A 25,878-nucleotide genomic window follows, 5' to 3' on the forward strand; every position below is an offset into this window, starting at 1 on the left:
TCATATAAACTAATAAGACATATAAACTAAATAATGGTTGGGCGAAAAATACGCAAACAAAATTATTATAGCATGGAGTGGTTGCGAGACGGGCCAAAATTTAAACAATTTTCTAAAGCAAGCTTTCTAATTATGCTAAAAAAAAAATTTGTTTTTGCTGAAATTTTTTTTTAAAATTTTTTACCGGTTTTAGCCATGCCTACCTATAATATAGACTATACTTTCATTTTTATAATAAGAAGTTTAAAGCTTTTAATAAATTAGAGAAATTGGGAGAGTGTATAAATTAAAAAAAAATAGACAAAAGCTCATTGATCTGAAATTTGAAAGAGTAGAGGGTTTGCCGAATAAATTGGTCTAAGATAAACGGCCAACATAAATGATTAGAGTTTTATAAACTTCTTATAAACCGAAGTCAATGAATTATAAAATGTATGCTAAAACCCCTCCACATAATGGTTATTGCCAATGTCTCTGTGTTAACCCAATTCTTTATTTGAATCGAGACTGCTACATTTGGTTATAAATATACATTTAGAAGATGGTAATTTTTTTTGAAAGCGTCTGTCGCCCATGCGATAAAAGCGTGGCTTGCTAATTCGATAATTCTGGGCTCAAATTCAGCAAGGATCATATTTTTTTTGAAGTCAACTTGGTTATTCTCGTTCTAAGGAGAATGTTATATAGTAGATCGGAGGCGACAGCGTGATTCCATCAATAAATATATAAAAAAGATAGATTTTATTGCATTTCGCACTTTACAGTATAACTCTACATTTATACGTTCTCTTTTTAAAAAAAATGTTTTCCATAAGGGAGATTCGGGAGGTCCTTTGATGTGTGACGGGGTGCTACGTGGTATCGTTTCTTGGGGAGGTAGTTGCGCATCCGAAAATAAGCCAGGGGTTTACACGAACGTAGCCAACTTTGTGGATTGGATTAATCAATATATTTCCCAATGAAAAATGAAAAATAAAAAATATTGAAGCTTATTATTTTTTAAATGTATTAATTAAAATTTTATTGTATTATAAAATATTTTTTATACTTTAATAGACATAAACATGGTAATGTTTTATAAAATAAATTTTTACGAATTTTTATACTCAGTTTATTTATAATGTTAATGGTTAACGAAATAAAATTTATTCAGCCATCATGAAACAAAATGTATACATTCCTTTATTAACTCATTGGAAAGATATGCCTAAATGAGTTTAGGTTATTGGTTTAAAATTTTTAGGTCCGGCACGGATATAGGGCCAGCACATGTACCCTGCCTTAGGGTCCGCTTGTAGGTCACTGATACTTTATAAAATGGTTTAAAGATACATTTGACAATGATATAAAATATATGATAAGCAATGTATTTGTCCAATAATTTAATCAATGATGCTTTAAATTTTTCTTAATATTAACATTATATTTGCTACTTCCTCAAAATATTTAATGCTTATTTAATTGCAATTTTGTCCATTGCTGAATTATCACAAGGACGCCATTGAATTTTGAATAGATTTTTCTTCCCTTCTGAGATATCTCTATGTAATATGAATATGTCAACCTCCAAATCAATTGACAAGTACGATAATTGATAAATCATAACTTTGGGGGGGGGGGAACTATGAAAAATGGACGATAGGCTTAAGAATGGCAGGTTTGTCGAAGGAATTGGAGAAAATCAATTTAAATAAATAAATTTAAAAAAAATGTTTATATTAAAAAAAAAATTCAATCATTTATTGTATATTATAATTTAGTGAATTTTTATATCAGGAAACACAAGAAATTTCTTCTCATTTTTAATACAAAAAGTTTAATTAATGTTAATTAAAGATAAATTAAATTAAAAGGGATTTTAACCTGAAAAAAAGAAGAAATTGTTCTTATATTAATCCGAATTATATAATTTTTTCTCTTTGAAATAGAATGAATACTAATTGACACTGCGATATATGTTATTCCTTTAAATTATCCTAAATAAATGGGAGTTTCATTTAATTCTTATAAAGTGTCATTATTTGTAACTTAGCACTAATTATGAGAATGTATACCAATGCTATGAAGAATAATTGTGATTTATTTTTTATAAATGCCTCTTTAATAACTTTTTGGATCAGTGTAAATATTTAAGAGGGATATTTTAAAGAGCTTCTATTCAAAAATGTTTATAGCTTTCTTCTGCTTCAATACAACACCGATAATAGCTTAAAAAGATAAAGTCAATAAAAGAATGAAAAGAGAAGGTAATTAAATAAGTTTCTCTTCTTTTATAAATATTTATAATATTATTAGTCATCTTAAGTTTATGCATTACATTATTTAAACTTAAATTTATATTAAATTCTTCAACGATTTTTCGAAACTATTCTCGAAATTGTTAAGAATTAACTTTTTGCGCGCATAATTTTCTTTCGAAGTTTGGGTTCCCAGAACATTAATTTTTGTGTCTGTTTCTACAAAAGATCTGACAAATTAATCTTAGCCGATTAAATCCAAATTTTTGATACCTAAAAGTAACTTATCATATCACTCTATGAGGACTTGAAGTCCAACACCTCTTACAATTCGAGCCCAAAAATAAATGGTTTTTATGTCCGAATCCGACCTCAACCCGAGGTCGGGCCGGGCTATGGACAACCCGAGCAGATCTCTATAATATACAATTATGACTGTCAAAATATATGTTTAATATTTTTTATTTTCAATAAACAGTAAGATGAATTCAAAAATTTAATTTTTTTAAATCTAAATGAGAACTTTGTTGATATAATATTTTTATTGATAACATAATTAATTACAATTTAGGCGTCTATTGGATATAATAATCAAATTAATATATTTAAACCCCAAAACAATTTTAAGTTAACTCCCCAAACAAAATAAAGTTTACTACCAAACAAAATAAAGTTATAAACACACCACAAAATAAATGAATATAAATCAAATCTTTTCCTAATTATAATCATAATAAGTAAATTTGTTTTCAATAAAGGTTATTCTTCTTGGAGTTTATTAACATCGACTCCTAAATAGAATAAAATCAATTATGATATATTAGCGTAAATATCGTTATCAAGTAATACGTGGATTACATTTTAATAAGTCTAATCTTATTCATATATTTATTAGGTTATTATTTAACACATTGTCGCTAGATATTAGCAACCTTACAAATTGATAGATATTATTTATTAGGTTAAAACCTAAATTTAGCTATGATTTGACAAAATTATATCGATATACTTGCTTGTTTTAAATGTCAAATTTTTTTTTTACTAGTTTACATAAAACTAATGAAAATAATTTAATTTGGGTATAAAATATTACTTATTTTTTTAAATAAAAATTATAAATTTGTTATAATCAAATAACAAAATGTTTCCTTTAAAAATTTACTGTTAATCTTTGATAAATTAAATTAAGGGCAAAAAAGCAAGATGAAAAAAGATATCATGTGAAACAATTATAATATATTTGATTTATCAATTAATTATTTTTGCTTCTATATAACATTTTGAATATGTCAATAAACAAACAAATAAGGTCAAAATATTCTCATAATAAAAAGAATTAGGGTAAGTATTTTAAATTTTTTTAAAATTTCTAAGAAAATTTAGCTATATTAATGAGTCGTTTTATATACCTAATAATACCTAGATGAATAATATATTAATCAGGCATAACACATTTACTGATTATAAATTCTTTACATCATATAAGCTAATTTAGTTACATAATGCTTTTTTTTCCTCAAAATATTCCATTGATGAGAAGTATTTAGAGTATATTAATCATTTTTAATAATACAAAGTTTAATTCTAACAATTTCATGGCAGAGGTTTTAAAAAAAAATTAATTAAAAATTTAAAATAATTATTATATATCGATAAAATTTTAAATTCGACATGTAAAATTTTTTTTTTGTTAAATTTCTATATATTCATACCGTTATGTTGTAGAACATAATTTTTTTGAGTCTCTAAAATTATTTTTTTTAAAAAAAAATTAAAAATAAATGATAATTTATAAATATATTTTTTCTACCTTTAAGTGATTTAATTGTAAGATTTCCAGTGACTAAAATAATATAAAAAATTTTTTTTTAGGGATTTTAAACTATATTATATTATACCATGTTCACTGATCGTTTTGTTGTCTAAAATTATTTTGATTTAGATTTACGATGATTCAAAACATGGAAAAATAGTATATAAATATTAAATATTTGTTAAAAGATTATGGTCATATTGAGACTTATTAAATCAATTAAAGTAAGTAATCAATTAAATAAAATCATTTACCGAAAGTTAATATTAAGGTTCCATTTACCGATACTAGATTTCATTAATATATTTCAAAAATTATAACAAATGTATTATTCCTCAATGATAATCAAATATTTTATTTGAATTGTAAGTTAAGATTTTTCGATTAACAAAATTTTTCAAAAATTCGTACTCCATCCTTTGTCTATCTCTATTTTATTTTATTTATGAACATTTTTTAAAAAAAATTAATATTTTACACTTTATATTTACGATATATAAAATATTTTACCAATTGAGCCTCCCTCTATCAAAGAATAATATTTAATATTTTCAAATGAATTTATATTACATTGTTATAGTAAACATACCTTCAGTATAATCAAAAATTCTTTCAGATACTATATGGTAAAAAATTAAAGAATAAAAAATATATCGTATACAGCATTTGCTAAAGGTAGTCTTGTTAAAAAGACCGATTTCTATATTTAATAAATTCTTTGTATTACAAGGTAAAGGGTCTGTACCTGAAAATCGCATTGATATAATTTACCATTTTTAGAATTAAATGTTTCCAAAAGTGGTAAGGGTAAAATATATTTTTTGACATTTTTACGTAATATAAAATACTCAAAAATATGCAATATATTTCTAATAAGTATATATTTTATAAAGAAGTTGTTTATAGTCACCTAAAATTAAATGAAAAACAATAATTTTGAAATTTTTATATAATTCATTAGGTTTTATATTTTAAACATCAAATACATCGTTATTTCCTCAATCTAAATCAGCAAGCTCTTTTGCAGTGAATAAAAAATCCTAAAAAAAAAAAATATTCTAAAATAGATTTAAAAACATGTCTTTCAATAAGCGTCGCAACGTTAAAGTCGATATTGTCGCTGTGCATAATCCTGCTTAAAAATTTACCCATGACAGAACATAATTTCAAATCATAATAACTAAAAAGAGGAGACCCTTTTGACCTCCTCTGTGCTACACCTTGAGTCTATTATTATTTCTGAAATACCAAATAGAACATTATTAAACCTTCATTTTCCAACAGATTTCCGTTAATAGTTTCAAGGTAAAAAAAAACAATAAAATTAAAATATCGATATTAATCATTTTAAATATTAATTACTAATCAGTAGAGTTATTTAATATATCTGAATGAAAAATTATATTATCAATTTTTATAAAAATTTGGCCTTTTAAATTCTAAATCGGTAGCTTCAGCCGCCATTCCATAATTATGATTCTTCTTCAGTGAAATTATTATCAAAAAAATGTTTTAATTAGTACACAGAATATAAGAAATATTCTTGACTTAATTTTTAGAAAAAGTGAGAAAAACAAATTGGAAACTTTTTCTGATTGCTTATATATTTAAAAAAAATTACGAACTACAAAAATTAGCCACTTCTCTTTCTTGGGATCTTTATTATTATACTAATTTAAATTGAATTTTTAAATATTTTTGGGAGATTTTTTGGTAGATTTATTTAGGGGAAATTTAAATATTTTGGGAGTTTTGTTGATTTTGTTAGTTCTATTATTTTTCTTTCAAGCGATAGTCTATAACTGAAGATTAGAAATTGTGTGCAATCCTGGCTATAATGCGAGATTTAAAAAGTACCAAATTTTGCTTCAAAATAATAAAATTTCACATTGAATTAAAATAAACATTTTCATTATAAAGGTAATTTTTAATCAAAATACAGCAATCTAATCAAGTCATCTTAGAGAGAGATATTTAAGTTTACATCTATTGCTATAGATCATGTTTAACACGTAATCAAGATGAATGCAAAATTTATTCATCAAAGATCCATTTAATCTTTATAACTTTTTTGTTCAAAATAATTGATACCTTAATATTTTAACCCCCGCTATTATATTTCAGATATAAAAATGATATAAAACATCTTAAATAAAATAGAAGCCTAGATATCTAATTGAACCAACTGTATAATACATTCTATCAAATGGCTATGATTAAGACCAATTTTAAAATGCATGATTAAGATACTGAAAAATTTGATAGTAATTTTAAAGTAAAAAAGTTGACTCTTCAAAAGAATAAAATAAACTTTAAGAGTAAAGTGGAATTTAAATTAACAAATTTCATAAAATTATTGTCTGTTTAACCACAAATAACGTGCAAAACAAATTTTTATTATTTTCAGATTATTATTATTAAATTCCAAATGAACGTATGTCTTACTAACCATTATGATTTATCTTAACACCACCTGTTGTAAACCTCCACATAACTTGCTCAGATTAAAATCCCGCCCTGATTAATATTTTGACCCCTAAAATGTATTTGATTGATAGTATATATAAAGTTTTCTATATATAAACATTGATTTCTTACCATTGAGTTTCAAATCTTGTACTAAAATAAAATTACACTTTATAATAATAGTTTTTAAGATCATAATATTACCTAAATTAAGAGTGAGATTTCCCTTTACCAATCCTTGATAAAATTACATTAATGATTACGTAATAAGTTATATCTTTCATTAATTTACTTATTCCTATCCACAAATTTGAACCTAAATATAATTTTTAAAAGTAATATTAAATGAATTTAATTTTAAGGGGTAATATACTTTTGATGTAATACTCCAGGTAATTTAAGTATTCTATGTGAAATATAAAAAATTTCTTTAGATTTTTTTATGTGAAAAACACCTACCATTAAAAGTATTCCAAATATTTTCTGCGTTTTAAAATAAGGCATCAATTTATATATTGTATTAAAAAACTTTACAAATAAATAAAATGTGTAATAATTATATCTTTAACATATAAATTTTTGATTGATAATTAATTTAGGAAAACCTTCGATGACAGTTATAGTATCGTCTAAAAATAAATTTGTAGTTGATTAGTAATGGTAAATTTTAAATTAAAATGTACTTTCTGTTTTGCAAGTGATATTGACTGAAGTAAATATTTTTATATATATCCAATGAGCAATATTAAATTAAAAAGTATTACCTGAATCCCTTTTACAAATTATTATATCTCTAACTAAATAAGTGTTAATGATAGAAAATAGAAGAGAATGATATATTTTAATATATTTATGAAACTGTTAATAAAATTATTTATGTTTGACTAGTATAATTTAAAAAAAAATCATTTTATTTATCCGTTAGAATATTTTGTTTATTGCTTAGAAATATAATTTTTAAAATTATAATAATCTACTTACTTAGATCATTCATATCCACACCTAATAAAATAATAAATGTATTGTTTTTTTTTTAAATGTACAGTCGATTTAATTTTTGTATATTCATTATATTTCAGACGAAATAAATGTAAAGTTATTTATTTTTTTTTTCAATATTCATATTATATTTTTAAACAGACGATTTAAATAAGAAATTAATTTTTGTTTATTTGAATATTCATAATTGTTTTAATCAGACGATTGGTTAATATGAAAATAGCTCTATAAAAGAAACGAAAATTTAAAGAAATCACACTTTTTAATTTTGTTAAATTTTATATCCTAATTGTAATTTTTATAATATCTGTATTTTATTTTTTAATTTGTCTATTAAATCAAGTTATTATATCTTAATAATCCATCAATTCTTTAAATTATTCTACTCTGATATACACAACTTTCAAAATAATTTTTTTTGTGAACAATCCACACTTCAATAAATTTATACTACCCCTAGTCTAACCCCCTCAAAAAACTGAATGTAAACTGTTTCTACCTCCCCTCTCGCTTATGTAGACGCTGGGTGGAGGACTTAAGACTAATATATCGGCCCTAACTCAATTACTAAAAGTAGACATAAACCCCATATTACTCATCCTCACCATGATAGGTGTATATAATAATATATATATATATATATATACTATTCTTTTGAACTCCTTAGTGGATACTTCTTTCAAGGAATTAAAAACGCGTTATTTTGTTTTCTTGCATTTTGTAATAAATGCGAGCTATTAATTATATGTCCTAAAATAATGGTAATCTAAATCTTATTGTGTCTAAATTATATATAAATATCACTCAAAAAAATTACAAGTTTGTTAAATATTAAAATTGAATATTATAATTTTTGTTTAAAAGATCTAAAATTGAATATTGTATTTTTTAGTTTAAAAGGTCAGTGATAAGAAAAAGTAAAATGAAATTGTAAAGGACATATGTATTATGTTTATATGTAAATACGATATTATAAAAAATGTATATAATGACAAGAATTTTGTATATAGATAGATATATAAATTTGAAATGTTAAATTAATTAAAATAAATATTTCCCTTATAATCCACCTGCCTTCCTAGAAATTATCATGGTGGCAGAGAAGTAAAACGCTACAAATTATACTGAAACATGGTGAAGCTAGACGAAAGAGTATTATGGAAAATGATTTTAATATTATTCTAAAAACACGTAAGAGATGATTAAAATATAAAATTGAATAAAAATATAATAAAATTTTAATGATGAAATATTTAAAACAAGACAATAATGATAAAATAAAATTCATAGATTAATTAGAAGATTATTTAGTATAAAAATTTAAGGATGATGAAATATGATGAGCACGATAAAGGGATGAAGTCGCACGTACACAGATATCAGTGGAAACCGAGATACGATAATTATGAAGATTCGAGATATACAAATAATTATGAACCAAGATATCGGAATAATTATAATCCTAGAGTTAATAGTGGGTATAATGGACCGAGACCTTATAATAATTTTACAAGATTTAACAATAAAAATAATTATAACTACGATAACTATAGATATAATAATAATGAAAATTACAAATATAATGATAATTACAAATATAATGAAAATAATTATAGATATTATAGACATCAGAACGAATCGAGATACATACCTAGATACAATGATAATCAGAACAATAATCAGTCATACAAGAACAGATTTGACGTAAATAGAATGGATGATGATGACAAGGAAAATGATGATTACAAAGTTACAATATACCTTAACGATATACCGGTAGACATGCAGATCAACACCGGGTCACAATTTTCGATATTGCCGATTAATATTGCTAGAAAGATAGGAATCAAAGTCTTAAATAAATCGGATACGAAAGTGACTGGCTATGATGGGGGAAGAATAGAGGTGCTAGGAATCGTTAAAATAAAAGTGAGATATGAAGACAAAACTCAAAACTTAGATGCTTTTATAATCCAAAATGACAAAATTGCAATTCTGGGAAGGACGTGGATAAAAGTTTTTGGGAACATTTTTAATAAAATTGTAAATGTAAAAGAAAGTGTTTAACTTTGAGAAACTATTTAAATTAATTCTTTTTAAAATCAAAATTATTTATTATTTCTTATCTCTTTTTAGTATCTATATATATAAAGTTTTTAACATATTAAACAATCAACGTTAATATATTTTAAAAATAAACAATATTCAAATAAAACTAAAATTAACTATTCAAATTTAAATTTATTTAAATATATAATCAATCAACAAAATGTAATCGAGGATAATGGAAAAGTAGATAGTAAAAATTATGAAGGTACATATTACAATAAAAAGCATGAAAATTATAATTATAAATATCATAATAATAAAAACTTAAATAAAATTGAATTATATAAATTAATACCAAATATTAAAAAAGAAATAAATTCTTATAAATTAGAAGAAATAAATCATTTGATAACAATTGAAGAAATAATAGTTACTAAAAACAATAATGAAATAAAAATTGAAGAAAATAATAAAATAAAAAAATTTAGAATTAATAAAAAATTTAAAAAAACTTTGAAAATGAAAATTAAAACAAAGATGATTAAATATCATAATATTGAAAGAGAGATTAGGAGTACGAAATGGAGATCGTATGTTGTAGATGGAAGGAGAAGGAGAAATTTTTTTATAAAGAACAAGTTGAAGAGAAATTATGATATAAAAAAAGTGTATAAATTGAAAAATAAAGGAGTAAAATTTAAAAATAAAAATAATTTAATAATAAATAAAAAAGTATAATAAATTCCAAATATTCTATTATTCCATGATTCTTATTCTTATGAATAATTCTGATAAATTATTTATTCCATTTCAATTAATCCAAAATTATTTTATTTGAGATCATAATATATATTTACAAACATTGATAAAAATGATAATAAATAACGAGATGAACAAGCTAATGGGAGGATGATATTCAAGAAAATGATTAGACGATAAAATTTTACTACAAACAAATGAAAAAAATTTTAGAGGAGGAAGAAGTGAACAAGTTCAAGTTCAAAATCGAAAAAATTCAAAGTCAAGTTCAAGTTCGAGAATTCAAAGTCAAAGAAATGGGATGATCAATACAAACAGCAAATCAACAAGCAATGTTCAACTAACGACGTTTCAACAATGATGTTCAACCAACGATGTTTCATAATGTTCGATAATCAATTCAACTAACGATAATCAGATGGTTTAACAAACGATCTAAACTATATACTCTTGATTATAGGAAAGAACACTCTAGCTTTCGAAGGAAGAAATTTAAAAAGAAGAGGAAATGTTAAATATTAAAGTCAGTGATAAGAAAAAGTAAAATGAAATTGTAAAGGACATATGTATTATGTTTATATGTAAATACGATATTATAAAAAATGTATATAATGACAAGAATTTTGTATATAGATAGATATATAAATTTGAAATGTTAAATTAATTAAAATAAATATTTCCCTTATAATCCACCTGCCTTCCTAGAAATTAACAAAGTTTAATAATTATTATTGTGTGAGATAAACCATTTTTTGAAAATGCTCCATTCTTAAACTTTTTGGTTTTCCAAAAATATTTTTGCTATTATTTATTCCCTAATCCTAGTATCTACTTAAACTTAGAAAACCGAACCTCGAACCCTAACTTTGAAAGCCGAATCTAGAAAACCTAACCTCAAAAACTGAATCCCAAAATCCGAACTTATATAGAAAAATATTTTTTAATGAATGAAACGAACTTTATAAAAAAAATTATAGATGCTAACCGAACCCCTCTAATAACCGGTTTAAGCATAATTAATATATTTAAATAAATATCAAATAATGTAATTTAAAAAATTACATAACATTATTTTAATTCGCTTCTTTAGAACATTTATCGTTAAGAGCTATTTTGTTAATGTTTTATTTTTTTTAAAATTATTATATATCATGTAATTTGTACTAGATTTAATATATAACACAATATACTCCATAGTATATATTAAGAAATATAATTATGTAGTATATATTTAATATATAGGTTACATTACATATTTTATAATAATTATAAAAATTAAAGAATATAACCAAAGCATTTTTTTAAAAAATTTAGTAAATTAGGTGATTTCTATACATCTTAATTAAAATAATAATAAATTTTCCTTCAAATCAAGAGAAATAGAGCCTATAAATGGCACATTGTATAACTGTCTATATATTGATGCCATATATCAAATATTGTTTGATGAAGAATCTTATATGGATATAAAATTTTTTATATAGACTTGGCATATAATTGAAACATGCTCTTATAATGAAGGAAATTAACTTTCTTCCATTAGTTTAAAGTAAAATAATTAACCCTACTCCGAAACAACGATTTTGAATATATGTATATTGTAAAATGAAAGAAAATAACAAATGTTAAAATATTTCCAAAGATACAATACAAACGTAATTAATAGGTACTATTTTCTCTTTTAACGATAACGAATTAATATAATACTATTAGATTTTGGGAAGTAATAAAAATAGAGGAACTCGAACATGAATTCTTAACAATATTCGCCATGCCCCCTACCAGAGTTTCAACTGTGAGAATAATTTCAGTATTTAAATATATTCTAACATCGCAGAGAAGAATCTTGGAAAATGATATATTAGAAAATATTTTTTATTAAGTATCGTAATCTTATTTATTATACAAATGAAAAAAAAAAATTAACTGTAAAATATTGGGTTAATTTTAAATTCTGTTTTATTCTTATTGTTCCTTTATATCTATCATAAAATATGACAAATTATTTATGAAACTATATATGAATATAATATTTAAAAAAATGATAATTATTAAACCTTTATGCCTAAACTTTAACCTGAATCTTTAAAGAATTTAATTTCTTATGATCCTAATCAAAACCTTTATAAATTGAAATTCGTGGAACTAAAATTTATATCAAAGGGTTCAACTCTAAGTTTCTAATATTGTTGAACATGTAGATTGGTTATCAATAGTGGCGTAGCTATGAGTAGGGGAAAGGAGGTTGTTTGGACCTTTTCTCCTAGAGAAAAATGCAAATTATGAGTTGAAATTATCTGTCACTGGTTATAAAGTAAGAAAAAAAAATATATGGAAAAAATGAAAGATAACAAAACAAGAATAAAAAATAAATATAACAATGCAAAGGATGTTCTGGTTCAAAAAGCTGAAAATATGACAAACCAGGACACATCCTAATAGTTTATTTTAAATCGATAATATATATTTTTTTAAATATCGTTTTTATTAATTGGTATAAATTATAAGCTTATTGATTTTAGCTATCTATGTAGGATAACAAAAATATGGCAAGGAACTATAACTTTTATTAAAAAATTTAATAATTGCCTTTTCTTCATTATTATTATTATTTTTTAATTTTTATAAACATAAGTGAAAAATATAGGCCAAGACAGCTATTGGCAAACTAATATTAGTCATTATAAAATATAATTATTAAAAAAATATATATAAAATGTATCAAGGATATACCATTCTGCTGTACAAGATATTTCGCTTCTAAAATAATTTAATAAATTATTCTAAGAGGCAGTTATTTATTTTTATTCACCTTTATCATTGCTGCTTATATGGAGAAATTCCAAGACTAAAATATTATTATTTAAAAATCCCATTATGTATATATTATATACTTTGCTCGCGAAACGTTTTGTTCCCTAAAGTGAAATAAATATTTACTATATTAATTCTAATCCCAATGACATATAAAAATCTTAATTTGGTTGTATATTTATTAATCTTAATTAGCAAATAAATAAAAAAAATCTTAAATATGTTTAAAATATATTTTTATTATTGTATAAAACATCATTACCTATAGATATTGTTAGAGAACCATTTACATTTCCTAGATGTAATAAATACATTGGCATATTTATTTATTTATCGCCTAAAAATATAATAAATATTTTACTTAATTCCTTGGTATAAATTGCTTGATCATAATAAAATATATTCAAAAAATATTTTTATTTAAAGAATGAATAATATATTTATTAAAAGAAACTAAAATTAATGCTGTAAAAGTAACGTCGTTAACTTTTTTGAGGAAAGGAACGCCATTTGTTACTTGTTTCAAAAGTTCGCACTTTTTTTTAGGGTAAAGTTAACGCAAAACGTTGTTATTTTAAAGATTTTTTTATAAAAAATGAAACGCATAATAAATTATATCAAATATAATATATTTAAAAAAATAAACAAATTAAAATTAATATATATAGATTTTATATAAAAAAAACATTATAAAAGCTCTTTAAAAACAGGGAAGAGATGAATGATTTTGAGAGAAATCTGCTAACGAAAATAGAATCCCTCGTATGGGTCACCTGTAATCTGATTCGTTATTCTTATGTCTTTGGCTTTGATAAAATTGAGAGCTTCATTTTTTAAAAGCCTTAACGTATTAGTGAGATTTGGTATAAAATCTGTGTTAATGAGGACCAGCGTATTTATTTTTTAAGGTCTGTCATTTCTATGGCAAGAAACGAGAGCTTAGTCTTTGCTATAATAACAATTTCAGTGTTATCCTAGGTCAATGGGAGATTGTTCGTCCAGGAGATAAGGGATATACCACCCGGGTTTAGGGCGTTTTTATAAGGCCCACTGGTTCGAAGGGGGGTAGGATATTAACTTTTTTGAGGGCAGCTACAAGAATTTTATTAAATGGCAGGTCTACTGGAGAACTTGCAGTGAAATAGGAGTAATTCGATTGGTAACAATCGATGCAAGTGGAGGGTACAACTGCATTATAGTCCAGACGAAGAGCTATGGATATGAACAGTTGTTTGATGAAGCCAAGATTGAAACTGGATTATATTATATATCATACTTTAAAATTTATAAATAATTTTAGCCGAGTTTTTATTTCACAACAATCAAAGTTTTTCATTTTATTTATTAATTAAATTTTTGTTGTTGAATTTAATACAATTTTAGATTGGTAATCCAATAAATATTGAATCAATCAAGTTATATTAATATATATTCTAAAATATTTTAATTTATTTCATATTATATATGGCAATTATTTATTTCTTCAGATGAAGATGATTTAACTCCTCCCTGTCCTCAATAATTAAACATTTTTTATACACAAATAAAGAAAATTAATGGCATTTAGTTCATATTTTGTAAGTGATGTGCTCTAATTCAAATATTTCAGCCTCGTTATCAAGCAACTCAAATCTAAAAGAAAATAATAGTAAAATATGAATTCTGATCAAATTTTAATAAAGTTAAATAAAAAATTAATGATGATCTGAATGAAGAAAAATTAAGATTATTCATTAATTTTTTTCAATAAATTTCCTCAATTAAAATTTTTATTAAATATAACGCAACCGTTCTATTCTCTACTCCAGTTGAACATCTGTTTACCACAGAAAAAGCTATGTAGAGCACAAAGCTCTTGTTTATCTGCTCAAAATTTTGAAAATGAATTGTTAAAAATAAAATACAGAATTATTTAAAAAAGTCTAATAATATATTATTTTTTACACAATTTTTACTATCTATGGAGACAAAAAAAGATTTAAAAAATATATAATGTTTTCCATTTTTAAAGTAATGAGTAAGTCGTTACTTTTAAGAATAGCGAGGTTTGTTCCTTTATTCACAAGGTAACAAATAACGATAACGAGTATCTTATTTCAAACGCAACGATAACGCATTTCATTTTTGAAGTAACGTTTATAGCACAAGTTAAAATTAATTTACTTCCATTAGATCTGCCAGGTTTAGTAGACTCCTTTACTATATATATAAATATATATATACATATATTAAGTAGAGCTTATTATATAATATAAAATGATTATAAAAATTAGTGAAAATCTTTCTTTTTTTTTAAATAAATTATTTTAGATTATTGATTTGGAAGCTGATGAACAAATAAATAGATATTGTACTTCACATCGTCATCTTTAATTATCGATATTTACTATTCATTGGCTAATAGATTTTTAGATTTATCAATGTTAATATTTAAACCATCTTTAAATTATATTATTCTTTTATAGGCGACATTGGAAAATAAAGAACAAAATAAAATAAATAATAAAAATTAAGATTAAAAATAAATATAAACTTTAAAAAAAAAATTAAGTAAAAAAATATTACTATCTTTTAAATAAAGCGGAGAAATTTTTTTAATGTTCCACAATACTATTAATGGATTTAGATAGAAGCATAAAATTAAATATAGCCCACATAAACAGACATCTGGAATAGACCATATTTTGATCTTTTTTAATATAAAAAAAATACTTTGAATAAAATAGGTAAAAATTTTATAACTCTGGTTCTCCAAATTAAAATACCTTTCTTAAGTCTTTGGTCCAATTTCTGATAGAGTAAATTTTATTATTGTGTGAATTTTAAACTTAATTTTATAAATTTTTTTTAAAGAGCTGTAAAAGGTCAAATTAGTTTCAATTTATTTAATATTGTTCACTTATTATTTAAACTTTATGTCTTACTCAGATGCCTAATTAAAATTTACCAGCATAATATTTAATAGCAGTTTTATTTTTCACATAACTTTTGGAGGAAGGTTCATAATTTATGTGTAGATATAAAAATTTCGATATTCAAAATATTATTTTACCCGTTAATCTATATTTTTGTTCTATATTAATTTTGCTAAATAATTAATTTCCAATAATTTTTATATACCAATGTTAAAGACGCTAGGATTTCGCGATTCTAATGTATTTAATTGTAAATTTTATAGAAATAGAGATCATTTTCTAAATTTACTTATTCCAATCAATAAATTTTGATCTTAAGATATTTTGAAAATGAGTAATTATTTAGAAATATAGCTGGATGATAATAATAATATACCTTGGATTAATATATTAGTATTTTTGAAGTGCTCTATAAGAAATACAAATATAGTATTTTAAAAAAATTAAAGTGAATTACATACCTTTAACCGTTGCAATATTTCCTATATATCATTTTATAATATGTAAATATTAATTGGTAACATTATTATATCTTTATAATGTGGAGAAAAATGTTCAGTACTATGCAATAGATTCTAAATATCAATATATTTAAACCTGATGTAATTATAATAGCTCCATCTATAATTAAAAAATATATTTAGAAAGTTACGTTTTGTGGGTTTTATTTTAAAGTACATACTTTCCGTTTTACAAGTATTATTGTCTGAAATATTTATTTGTAATTTGAATGTTTTATTGGAAACAACATAAATTAAAGTTGGTTTACTTGAATTATAAGGTTTAGATCTTTTGCAAATTATGATACTTTCATCTAAACAAATTTAATATTTTTATAAATTAAAGTAATTAATAAATATTTTTAGATTACTTATTCCTATTTAGGATTGTATATTTGATATTTTTTGAAAGAAATTTTGCCGAATCAATGAAACAAATGAAATTGATTATAAAATTAGTATACAATGAGTAACATAATTTTTATTCATGAGTAATCTTTATAATATATACATTCATTTAGTATAAAAAGAGAAAAATTATATTATAAAAACTATTATTAATTTAATATTTTATTTCTATATGGTAATGATATTCAATGGTTAATGGGTTAAACATTTTCTCATCAAATCAAAAAAGAAATATATTAGACATAACAAATTCAAAATAAATTATTTGATTATGTTTTAATATCAATTTTTACAAACAAACATTTATTTTAAGATATCTATTTGAATATACAATATTTACATATTAAAATTTTTTGGTTATAGTGAAGGTTTACATTGTTTACATCCGAATTAGTAAGGGTTCATAAAGTCGATTATTTAAAGAATTGGAAGATAAAGTTTTTCATACATAATGCCAAGATGAATTCATAAAGAAAAATGAATAAAAGGTTTTATTATTTATTCTTTTATTTTAATTATTCTGTGATAGCCCCAAAAATAAGACAACTATAAGAAATTATATTGAAAATTAAAGAAAAACGCTGGTAAAACGCCTGATGGAAGATATACGCTTAGGGCTATAAATATTTGTCAAATTTAATGTTTTAAAGTTTTAAATATCTCAAAAGAAAAATTATTTATCATGTATGAAACTAGAATCAACTTGCATGTGGTGCCAATTTTATAATGTTAACCCAACTATATAGATCCCATCCTCGAAGGGTAGAAATGTTAATAATCTTTGCACAATTGGAATTGGAGGAGTAATACATTGTAAAATTATGGAGGGATATAGTTGTGTATTATTACGAGATTACATGCGAGAGCATATTAATATTTTGCCACCATCAGTTGAATAGGTAATGATAATAAAACTAGGATAAGTATAACTTGGATTTCATTTTATTCTTTGAAATGATATCAGAAATAAAAAATTATATATCAAACATAAGATCCATATTTTTGTAACCATGCTGGTTATAAATATTGAATCATTAAATTATAATTACTCATATATACCTGTATTATTATGAAAAATATCAAAAGAAAGTTTTATCAAGCAAACAACTTTAATGATTTTAGCGCTATTACTTTTCATTGCTACTATCCTTTACATTTAGCAGAATAATCCCAGATACAATGGGAGTCGAAAACTCTGAAGTTTCAATTATATAACCAAATTAATTAAATAAATCACTCTCATTGTTAGCCATAATGAACCAAAATAGGAATGAACGGAAGAATAAAATCAAAATGTAAAACATAAATCCTTATAAAAACCATCATTAATTAAATATTAAATTCAAAAGAAAATAAGGAAAGAATAAAGAATATTTAATTAGTTATTTATCTTACTTTGATAGTTAGAATCTTCATTTATTACTGCTAAATAAGAAAAAAGTATAAATATCTTTATAAATTTCTAGTATGATTATATGATAAGTTATATTAATAAACTGCTTAATTAACAATTAAAATCTCTGAAAATTTAAAAATTTTGAAACATATATTTTTTTATTTGACTATTTACTCTTATTGGTTTCCATAGCTATATATGTTAAAATATCAGATTATTTTATGATTTTAAATCAGGAATAGAGTAGTGGGGAAAAATACTATATTTAGCAAATTTCGTAAAAATCTTCTTACATTTATTTACCAAATATGATAATATCAGTATTTGGTAATGGTATGCCCTTTTATGACATAGGGCCAAAGTATAATCTACAAAGAGTTCAATATTATTTATAATTAAGAATCCAATATATGAGTAATATCCTCAATTAAATATTTGTTCTATTCACTAAAATCTAATAAATTTGGATTAATAAAATGGTTGATTTTTTTAAATCTTCACCGTCTTTATTTTAAAATTTTTTTTAATGTAAAAAAAATATATTGAATATACTTTAAATTTTTTTGGCCCTCTTAAAAATTGCAAAATTTTAAATCCTGCCAAATATCTAGTCCATTCATTTTTTAGACTGATCCTGTGGTCAGAAGGTGGTAAAATAAAACAGAATATATTTTTCTGAACGATTATTTAAGATAATAGATTTCAAATTAGAAGAGAATATAGGAAGTTTTATGAATTTACTATAATATTTTTATGAATTCATAGAGATTCAATACACTCCAACCCCCTCCCATCACACTGTTTGTTCTTATTCATATATATGTATAAAACTAAATATTAATTACTTATTAATTTGGCTAGAGAAGTAATGTATAATATAATGATAAATATCAAATAGAAATAATTATTAATTTTTCATATTCTAAATGTTAAAACACTAACCAAATCAGAATTTTTTTTTATTATTATTCAAAGTGAATCTATCTACATATGTAAAGTCATAAATATATGAAACAATATTATAAATGTTCTTATATCATTTTATTGTAAATTTTAATATATCCAAATGTAAAAAATATATTATTGATATATACCATTATGCTGTATGAGACACGGTTGAGCATCTAAGATATAATATATTTTTTATATCATTATAATGAACTGCTTTTGATTTATATATTATTTACCTTTACTAGATATCATTGCGATATACCACGATACTATTATTAAAATTATTAAGAATTTTATATTATATATATATATACCTGGACCACGGAATATTTCAGTTTTTCCTAAGATGAAGAAAAGAAATATATTTTGGATATTCATATTAGTGAGACATAAAGAGAATAAAGACTTGCTGTTTTATATACTTTTCATAACAATTATTTTGACTAACTCTTATCGTGGCCTCAGTTCCTCCTTTATAAATTCCACATTAAACATCAGAATATAAATCTTCAAATTATTTTATCATTTATTAAATCTTCTATGTCTACCAACCATCTTTCACTCTGGAACCTTAGTAAAGTGTCAGATAAAGAATAAAGTTCCAAGATGTTAATTCTTTAAAATCCGAATACTTCGATCGCAAATAATATATTGCGTAATCTTATCGTGCATTTAAAAGTATTTGGCTACATATTCTGCTTGCTGGCGACCATATTTGTAAATTATCATATTTTCTTATGGGAAAAAAATTATTAGAAATAAGGCTATTGTCCATTTTTTAACATGTACAATTTCTTTTAAAACTAAACCAGAGCTATCATAACTATTGATCTACTACTTAGAAAACTAAAATATAGATAAACTTTTTAACATAAAATATAATCAAATGTGAATTACCCAAGGTTATTATAACGAAACCATCCAGATAATCTAAAATTTAATAAACACATTTAATCAACTTCTAAATATTTATTAGAATTCAATATGAGTATTTATTATAAAAGAAATTTAAATAAATAAATATTATATCAAATAAATGGATCCTAAAAAAAAAGCCTGTTGAAATAACTCAACCAAATAATCTTGCGGGGAAAAAAAACTTGAAAAAAAAAATTACAATGATATATGCATATTTTTAATTATGCTTGTATTTTTATTTTAATATATTTAACAAAAGATCAACTATTTCTATTATAGAAATAAACGATGCCCCCTTCAATGCCTATCCTTTAGCCCCTCAAAATAAATTGGATGCAAACTGTTACTGCCTACCTCCCGCTCATGTGGACGTTGTTGATTATTATCCTTACCGAAAGTTATTGCCAGATTTCTATTGTTAACTATTATATATGCGGCGCGGATAATGGTGACCTATAATAAATTGAAATCTATTATTTCAACGCTTACATAAATTATTTATGTTATCTAAAATTTTCATGTAGATGGGCAAAAATTGGAATACGATGTCATTCTGAGTAGGAGCATTGATTATTTACACCTTGTGGAATTAGTTAAAATTCTTCTTTCTGCAATATATCTATTAGAGTTCAATTCAGATAGAATATCTTCTATTTGAAGAATAGAGAGTCCATGTATCTTTGACAGAGATTAAAATAAATTGTAAATGGTTGCCATATTTTAATTCTTGAAGTAAACTATACAGTTACCAAGAATATTTAGACAACATTGATGGTTATTTTTTAAAATAAATGTATATTCTTGTTGGATTTTCTAATGTGCTTATCTGATATTTCCAATAAGATCAGAAACATATTTTCAAGTCATTAATATGCTAAGAAATTTTGTTTAGGATGCAAATATAAGTGGTATCTTTCCGTTTTAATATAGACGGTATACTTATGATAATCTTCTTTCTTTTATCTTTCTTCAAAAAATAATAAATTAATTGTTATTCTTAAGACAAATGTAATAAAGCTGTTAATGGAACATATAAATATGCCTCTTTGCATGTTACCCCCTCCCCTCTCTCTTCGTGTATTGAACAAGATATAGGCATATTGATTTATATATTCTTCAAATTTAAGCTTGAATGTTTTTTTCCATAGTTTAGCAACTTGTAATGTAAATTATTTAAATAATATTTTATTTAAAAGATTTTTTTAATGAATATGAGAGGCTGCTTATATCATAGTTTTGCTAATGTTATAACATGTTATAAATCCCTTCGTTGCTCATTTTCAATAAAAAAAACTCCAAGATTCTTAATAAATATGTCCTAGGTGAAAAATACCCTCCCTTCTTAAATTATAATAATGAACTGGATATACTTGCACAATTAAAATTATAGCTATATTTCTCGAATTAATTCCTGAAATCTTTTTATCACAGTATTTATTCTTTAAATCTTTTACAATTATTTTCTTAGCTATTTACTTTTTAATGAGTATTTTTTCAGTAATTATTTTAGTTGAGTTTTTTTTTAACAGGCTATTTTTCCCATTACTAAAAAAAAAATATATACCTAGTAGTATTTGTTTCTCATCTTTCCCTAAAGAAAATATTTTAAAAATATAATATTTAAGTTATAAAGGGTCTTTCTTTTCTCCTTCGCGAGAATTATTTTTAAAAAATATTCTTATAAAATTAAATGTTTACTTGAATTAAACATGATTCCTGTTATATTTTTAACTAATAAATAAAAATTCAAAAAAAAAAATTATTAGGGGCTAAAAAATATAAAACATATAACTGATTGTAAAAAAAAGAAAAATTATTTAAATAAAAATAGAAATATATTTTGAAATGAGTAAACAAGTATTTTCGTAGTTTATGGGGAAAAAAATACAATATTATTATTAAGTGTATTTCTTAAAAATTATCGGCGAAGGCGCAGTGTTCTTCAAAAAAAAATATAACGAAAAAGGGCATGTCAAAATCTGCACAGAAATTAATACATTAGCGATACTTAATTGCAGAAATTTCAAAAATTGTGAAATATAGATTTTAGATTCTGGTTTGGATTCTTAGATTTTAAATGTTCTGATTGCATCTAAACATTGTTTAACAGTAAAAGGTTCATAAAATATCGTCCGATGCTCCCTTATTGTGAAATATTAAATCTATCTTTAAAGATTTATATCACTAAAAATAACTTTTAACACTTTTATCTCATTCAAACAGTAGAAAATATATTCTGCTAAACGTATTTAATTTAATATATATAATGTATTTATATAAATCAAAATATTAAATTCTACCTCTAGGCTCTTCTCCTTGTTCTAAATTATATTGGCATATATATTATTATAGTTAAATTTTAAAAATTATTATACCTATGTTAATGGTAAGGGTTTCATTTCCCGATCCTAATGTATTCAATTATAATCGTCATATAAAATATTATTTTTGTAAATTTACTTATTCCAATCACCAAATCTGGGGCTTGATATTTGTAAATATTTTAAATTTAGTGTAAAAAATTATAAATAATATACTTATTAGGTAGTGATCTACTGTATCGTTTAGGTAATCTATTTCAAATATACATATTTTTTTTTAATATAATATATATTATATATATATTCATAATTTTACCTTTTATAATCATTTCCAATTCTTTAAATGATTTCATAAAAATATATTGTAAATATATATTGATTTATTGGCAACATGATATTATTAAATAATTAGTAATAATCATAAACATCGAAAAAAATAAGCGCTTTTCGTGATAAGGTACATTTAAAAACCTGACGTGGTTTTTGTGGTATATCCTTCTATAAATGAAAATTAAATATTATGCAAAATTTTTAAAGAAATTTTGATTTTAAATACTTTCTCTTTCACAAATGAAGTTTTCTGAAAATAATTATTTTTAATTAATATTTCTTATAAGAGACGCAATTAATTTAAAATAATGGCTTACTTTGATCAAGCCTACAAATTATCACATTCGGAACTAAACAGATGTTTTAAAAATATTTTTTAAAAATATTATATATAAGTACATATTTATTTATCGATTATTTAACTCTTGGTAATATCTGATTAAAATTATAATTATTATAATTGATTTAATATTATACAGTTGAAAAATCTTTAAATTGAGCTTAGATCAGATATTATTTCATATCTCATATATAATATCCCCAGTATCTCCCATCAAGAGGTGCAGATTTCTTATATTTTTACCAAATTTTAAAAAAAATTGTTTTAAAGTGCTTATTCTATATTGCATAAATTTTTTTTAAATAAAAACTTCATATTTCTTTAAAGGCTCATTATACTTTAATTAACAAAAAATCCATTAAAAAAAATTACGCTTTATATCTCTTGCTTTTTTGAAATTATCAAATAATTTATACTTAACATCCTATAAATTAATTATATCTTATATAATGTAACTCATAAAAAAATATTCAAGTATAGATAAAAAATAATTATGATAGATATACCTTTCATTATATCTTCACCTATTGGTATTAACAAATTAAAAGTGCAAAAGTTTAAATAGCAAAATCATCCATATAAAAACAATCAATCTTGGAGTTATATAATAAAAATTTTTATCATTATAAAACTAAAAAAGAAATATCTATTTCTGCGATCAATTTATAGAAAAACATGTAATTTTATAGGGGAATGGCTAAGTCACAAATATAATAATATAATAGGCAATGAATTTAAATATAAACTCAACAAAAAATAGGTTAACGGGCCCTGAATGTTTTATATAGATTATCACTATTTATTACGTATTTAAATTTGATAAATCAGAGTGGATTAATTAGCTAATTTCTCACAAAATTATGGTGAACCAACAAAATTTTTATGCAAACATTTTAATATAATAGGCATTGACGTATAAATAAGTGAATAAAAAACATTAAGTCCAGCCTCGACTCCCTTTTCAACTAATAGCCATAGCCGAAATTTTTTAAAAATGTATTTGGTCTCTAATTGAAATTTTTGATTTTATAATCTACTCTCCACTCTAAGGTAGATCTTAGCATGTTTAACTTTTTATATTGCTAAAACGAGTTTAAATGATATTTGATTTATAACAATTTTGATTAATAAGTTAAAAAAAAATTATTTTTCAATATAATTATCCTAACAATCATAAAAAGTGTTAATAAGCCCGTATATTGTATTATCAGTCAGATACATTAAATTAAAACTAAAATCGTGTGTATTTTTTTATTGTCTTCTTAGCTGATATTTGGGTTTTAATTATTGATAATCAAATAAAAAAATTTTTTTTAGTTACCATTAAGTTCAAGAATATATGGTTTGGCGTCTAAAATAATTTTATTTGAATCGCATATTTCTATTATTTTTATACCTAGATAAGAAATTTCTATAGATCCAGAGACTAAAATATTAATAAATTAAAAATTGTATAATATAAAAATATATTTACCTGGTTCTCGATATCTTTTGGTTTGTCCTAAGAAGAACATATTAAATTGTAATTTAAGTGTAATGATTAAGTTATTTTGATTCTTTTAATACAGGTGTAATTAATCGAATGATATTAAACAATATGGCTATAGAGGAAGTTATTATAATAGCTAATCAATTTTTTTAATTATTTATAATTGTGTTTACCTAGAGATATTGTTAAAACACCATTTACATTTTCTAGATAAGATATATGAATTAATAAAAATTATTTTATTCTCAAAGAAAAATGATAAAAAATTATTTAGCAAGTCATAAATTTTTTTAAAATTAAAAACATGTTTAGAAAAAATATTTTTAGTTATATTTATATCACATATTGCATACAACTTGTGTGAAATAAAAATATTTTCATAACTCAATTCAGTTTAATTTTTTTTGAAAAAAAGCTTTAAATTATTTTTAACACTCGTCTTAGAGAAGCCTAAATTATTCGCCTGCTATTCATAATTATCGTTAATTTTTTTTATATTTAATTTGAGTAGGTATGGAGTACTCACTGATCCTATAAATCAAAATAAATCAAGTTTAAGAAAATTGAGATTTGAAATTATTTTTTGAAAAAATTTACAATTAGTAGAGAAATGTGATGTAATATAATTAGATCCAAAAAAAATTTAAGTTAACGTTCCAAGGCTATTTGTTAGAAATGATATTTAGACAATTACGAGAAAATAGATTCTTGGAGGCATAGTAGATTGAACGAGGCTATTTAATATGATATCTGTGTTCCAAAATTGGTAGGTTTCAAGGGGTGGAGGGGGTCTAATATCATTTAGTTTTATTTATATTAATTCCTAAAATCAAATAAATCTTCCTTCATAAAATAAAATACCCCTATCCCATTTAGTTCTCCTGTTGAGAGATTATTTAGAATAAGGATGTTTTTGGTGAAAATAAGTGTTCTTTATTAGATAAAGCTATATTCTCTCTTAAAAGCAAATTCAAAATATATTAATTAAAATTTAAGGTAACTATATTTTATAATAAATATATATTATTATGTTATTTTTTATTGTATTAAAAATTTTATTAAATATTTGAGACAATATTTTGTTCATTGGCCATTACTTAAGTGGAAAAAAAAATTTAGACATAGTTTTTGATGCATCGTTACAATTAAAATATAATAGATATATGTACTATA

The 25,878-nt window shown here is 22.9% G+C and overlaps 1 protein-coding gene across 1 annotated transcript; it reads right to left on the reverse strand.

Annotated features, from left to right (window-relative positions):
* Nucleotides 1-2,788: 2,788 nt before the first annotated feature.
* Nucleotides 2,789-24,949, reverse strand: LOC135925996 (uncharacterized). The gene is made up of 51 exons (XM_065461626.1): nucleotides 24,879-24,949; nucleotides 24,691-24,717; nucleotides 24,613-24,642; nucleotides 24,538-24,567; nucleotides 23,723-23,740; nucleotides 23,194-23,226; nucleotides 23,103-23,126; nucleotides 23,018-23,044; nucleotides 22,863-22,883; nucleotides 22,763-22,798; nucleotides 22,686-22,709; nucleotides 22,601-22,633; nucleotides 22,526-22,546; nucleotides 21,924-21,956; nucleotides 20,205-20,237; nucleotides 19,622-19,648; nucleotides 19,544-19,576; nucleotides 19,451-19,480; nucleotides 18,531-18,548; nucleotides 18,356-18,385; nucleotides 16,822-16,866; nucleotides 16,735-16,758; nucleotides 16,650-16,673; nucleotides 16,514-16,534; nucleotides 16,429-16,461; nucleotides 16,342-16,365; nucleotides 16,258-16,287; nucleotides 16,190-16,210; nucleotides 15,301-15,336; nucleotides 13,499-13,519; nucleotides 13,400-13,432; nucleotides 13,218-13,241; nucleotides 13,136-13,171; nucleotides 13,057-13,083; nucleotides 7,498-7,518; nucleotides 7,281-7,313; nucleotides 7,200-7,223; nucleotides 7,122-7,145; nucleotides 6,976-6,999; nucleotides 6,890-6,922; nucleotides 6,809-6,832; nucleotides 6,721-6,753; nucleotides 6,649-6,669; nucleotides 4,640-4,669; nucleotides 4,561-4,575; nucleotides 4,462-4,479; nucleotides 4,305-4,337; nucleotides 4,136-4,159; nucleotides 4,048-4,080; nucleotides 3,950-3,982; nucleotides 2,789-3,028 (listed from the first exon to the last, which is right to left on the reverse strand). The coding sequence occupies exons 5-51, from the start codon at nucleotides 23,727-23,729 to the stop codon at nucleotides 2,997-2,999; spliced, it is 1,284 nt and encodes a 427-aa protein (XP_065317698.1). The 5' UTR covers nucleotides 23,730-23,740; nucleotides 24,538-24,567; nucleotides 24,613-24,642; nucleotides 24,691-24,717; nucleotides 24,879-24,949; the 3' UTR covers nucleotides 2,789-2,996.
* Between the last annotated feature and the right edge of the window lie 929 nt (nucleotides 24,950-25,878).

The sequence above is a fragment of the Gordionus sp. m RMFG-2023 genome, chromosome 3, assembly GCF_954871325.1.
Source record: "Gordionus sp. m RMFG-2023 chromosome 3, tfGorSpeb1-WG-v2, whole genome shotgun sequence".
Taxonomy (NCBI): domain Eukaryota; kingdom Metazoa; phylum Nematomorpha; class Gordioida; order Chordodea; family Parachordodidae; genus Gordionus; species Gordionus sp. m RMFG-2023.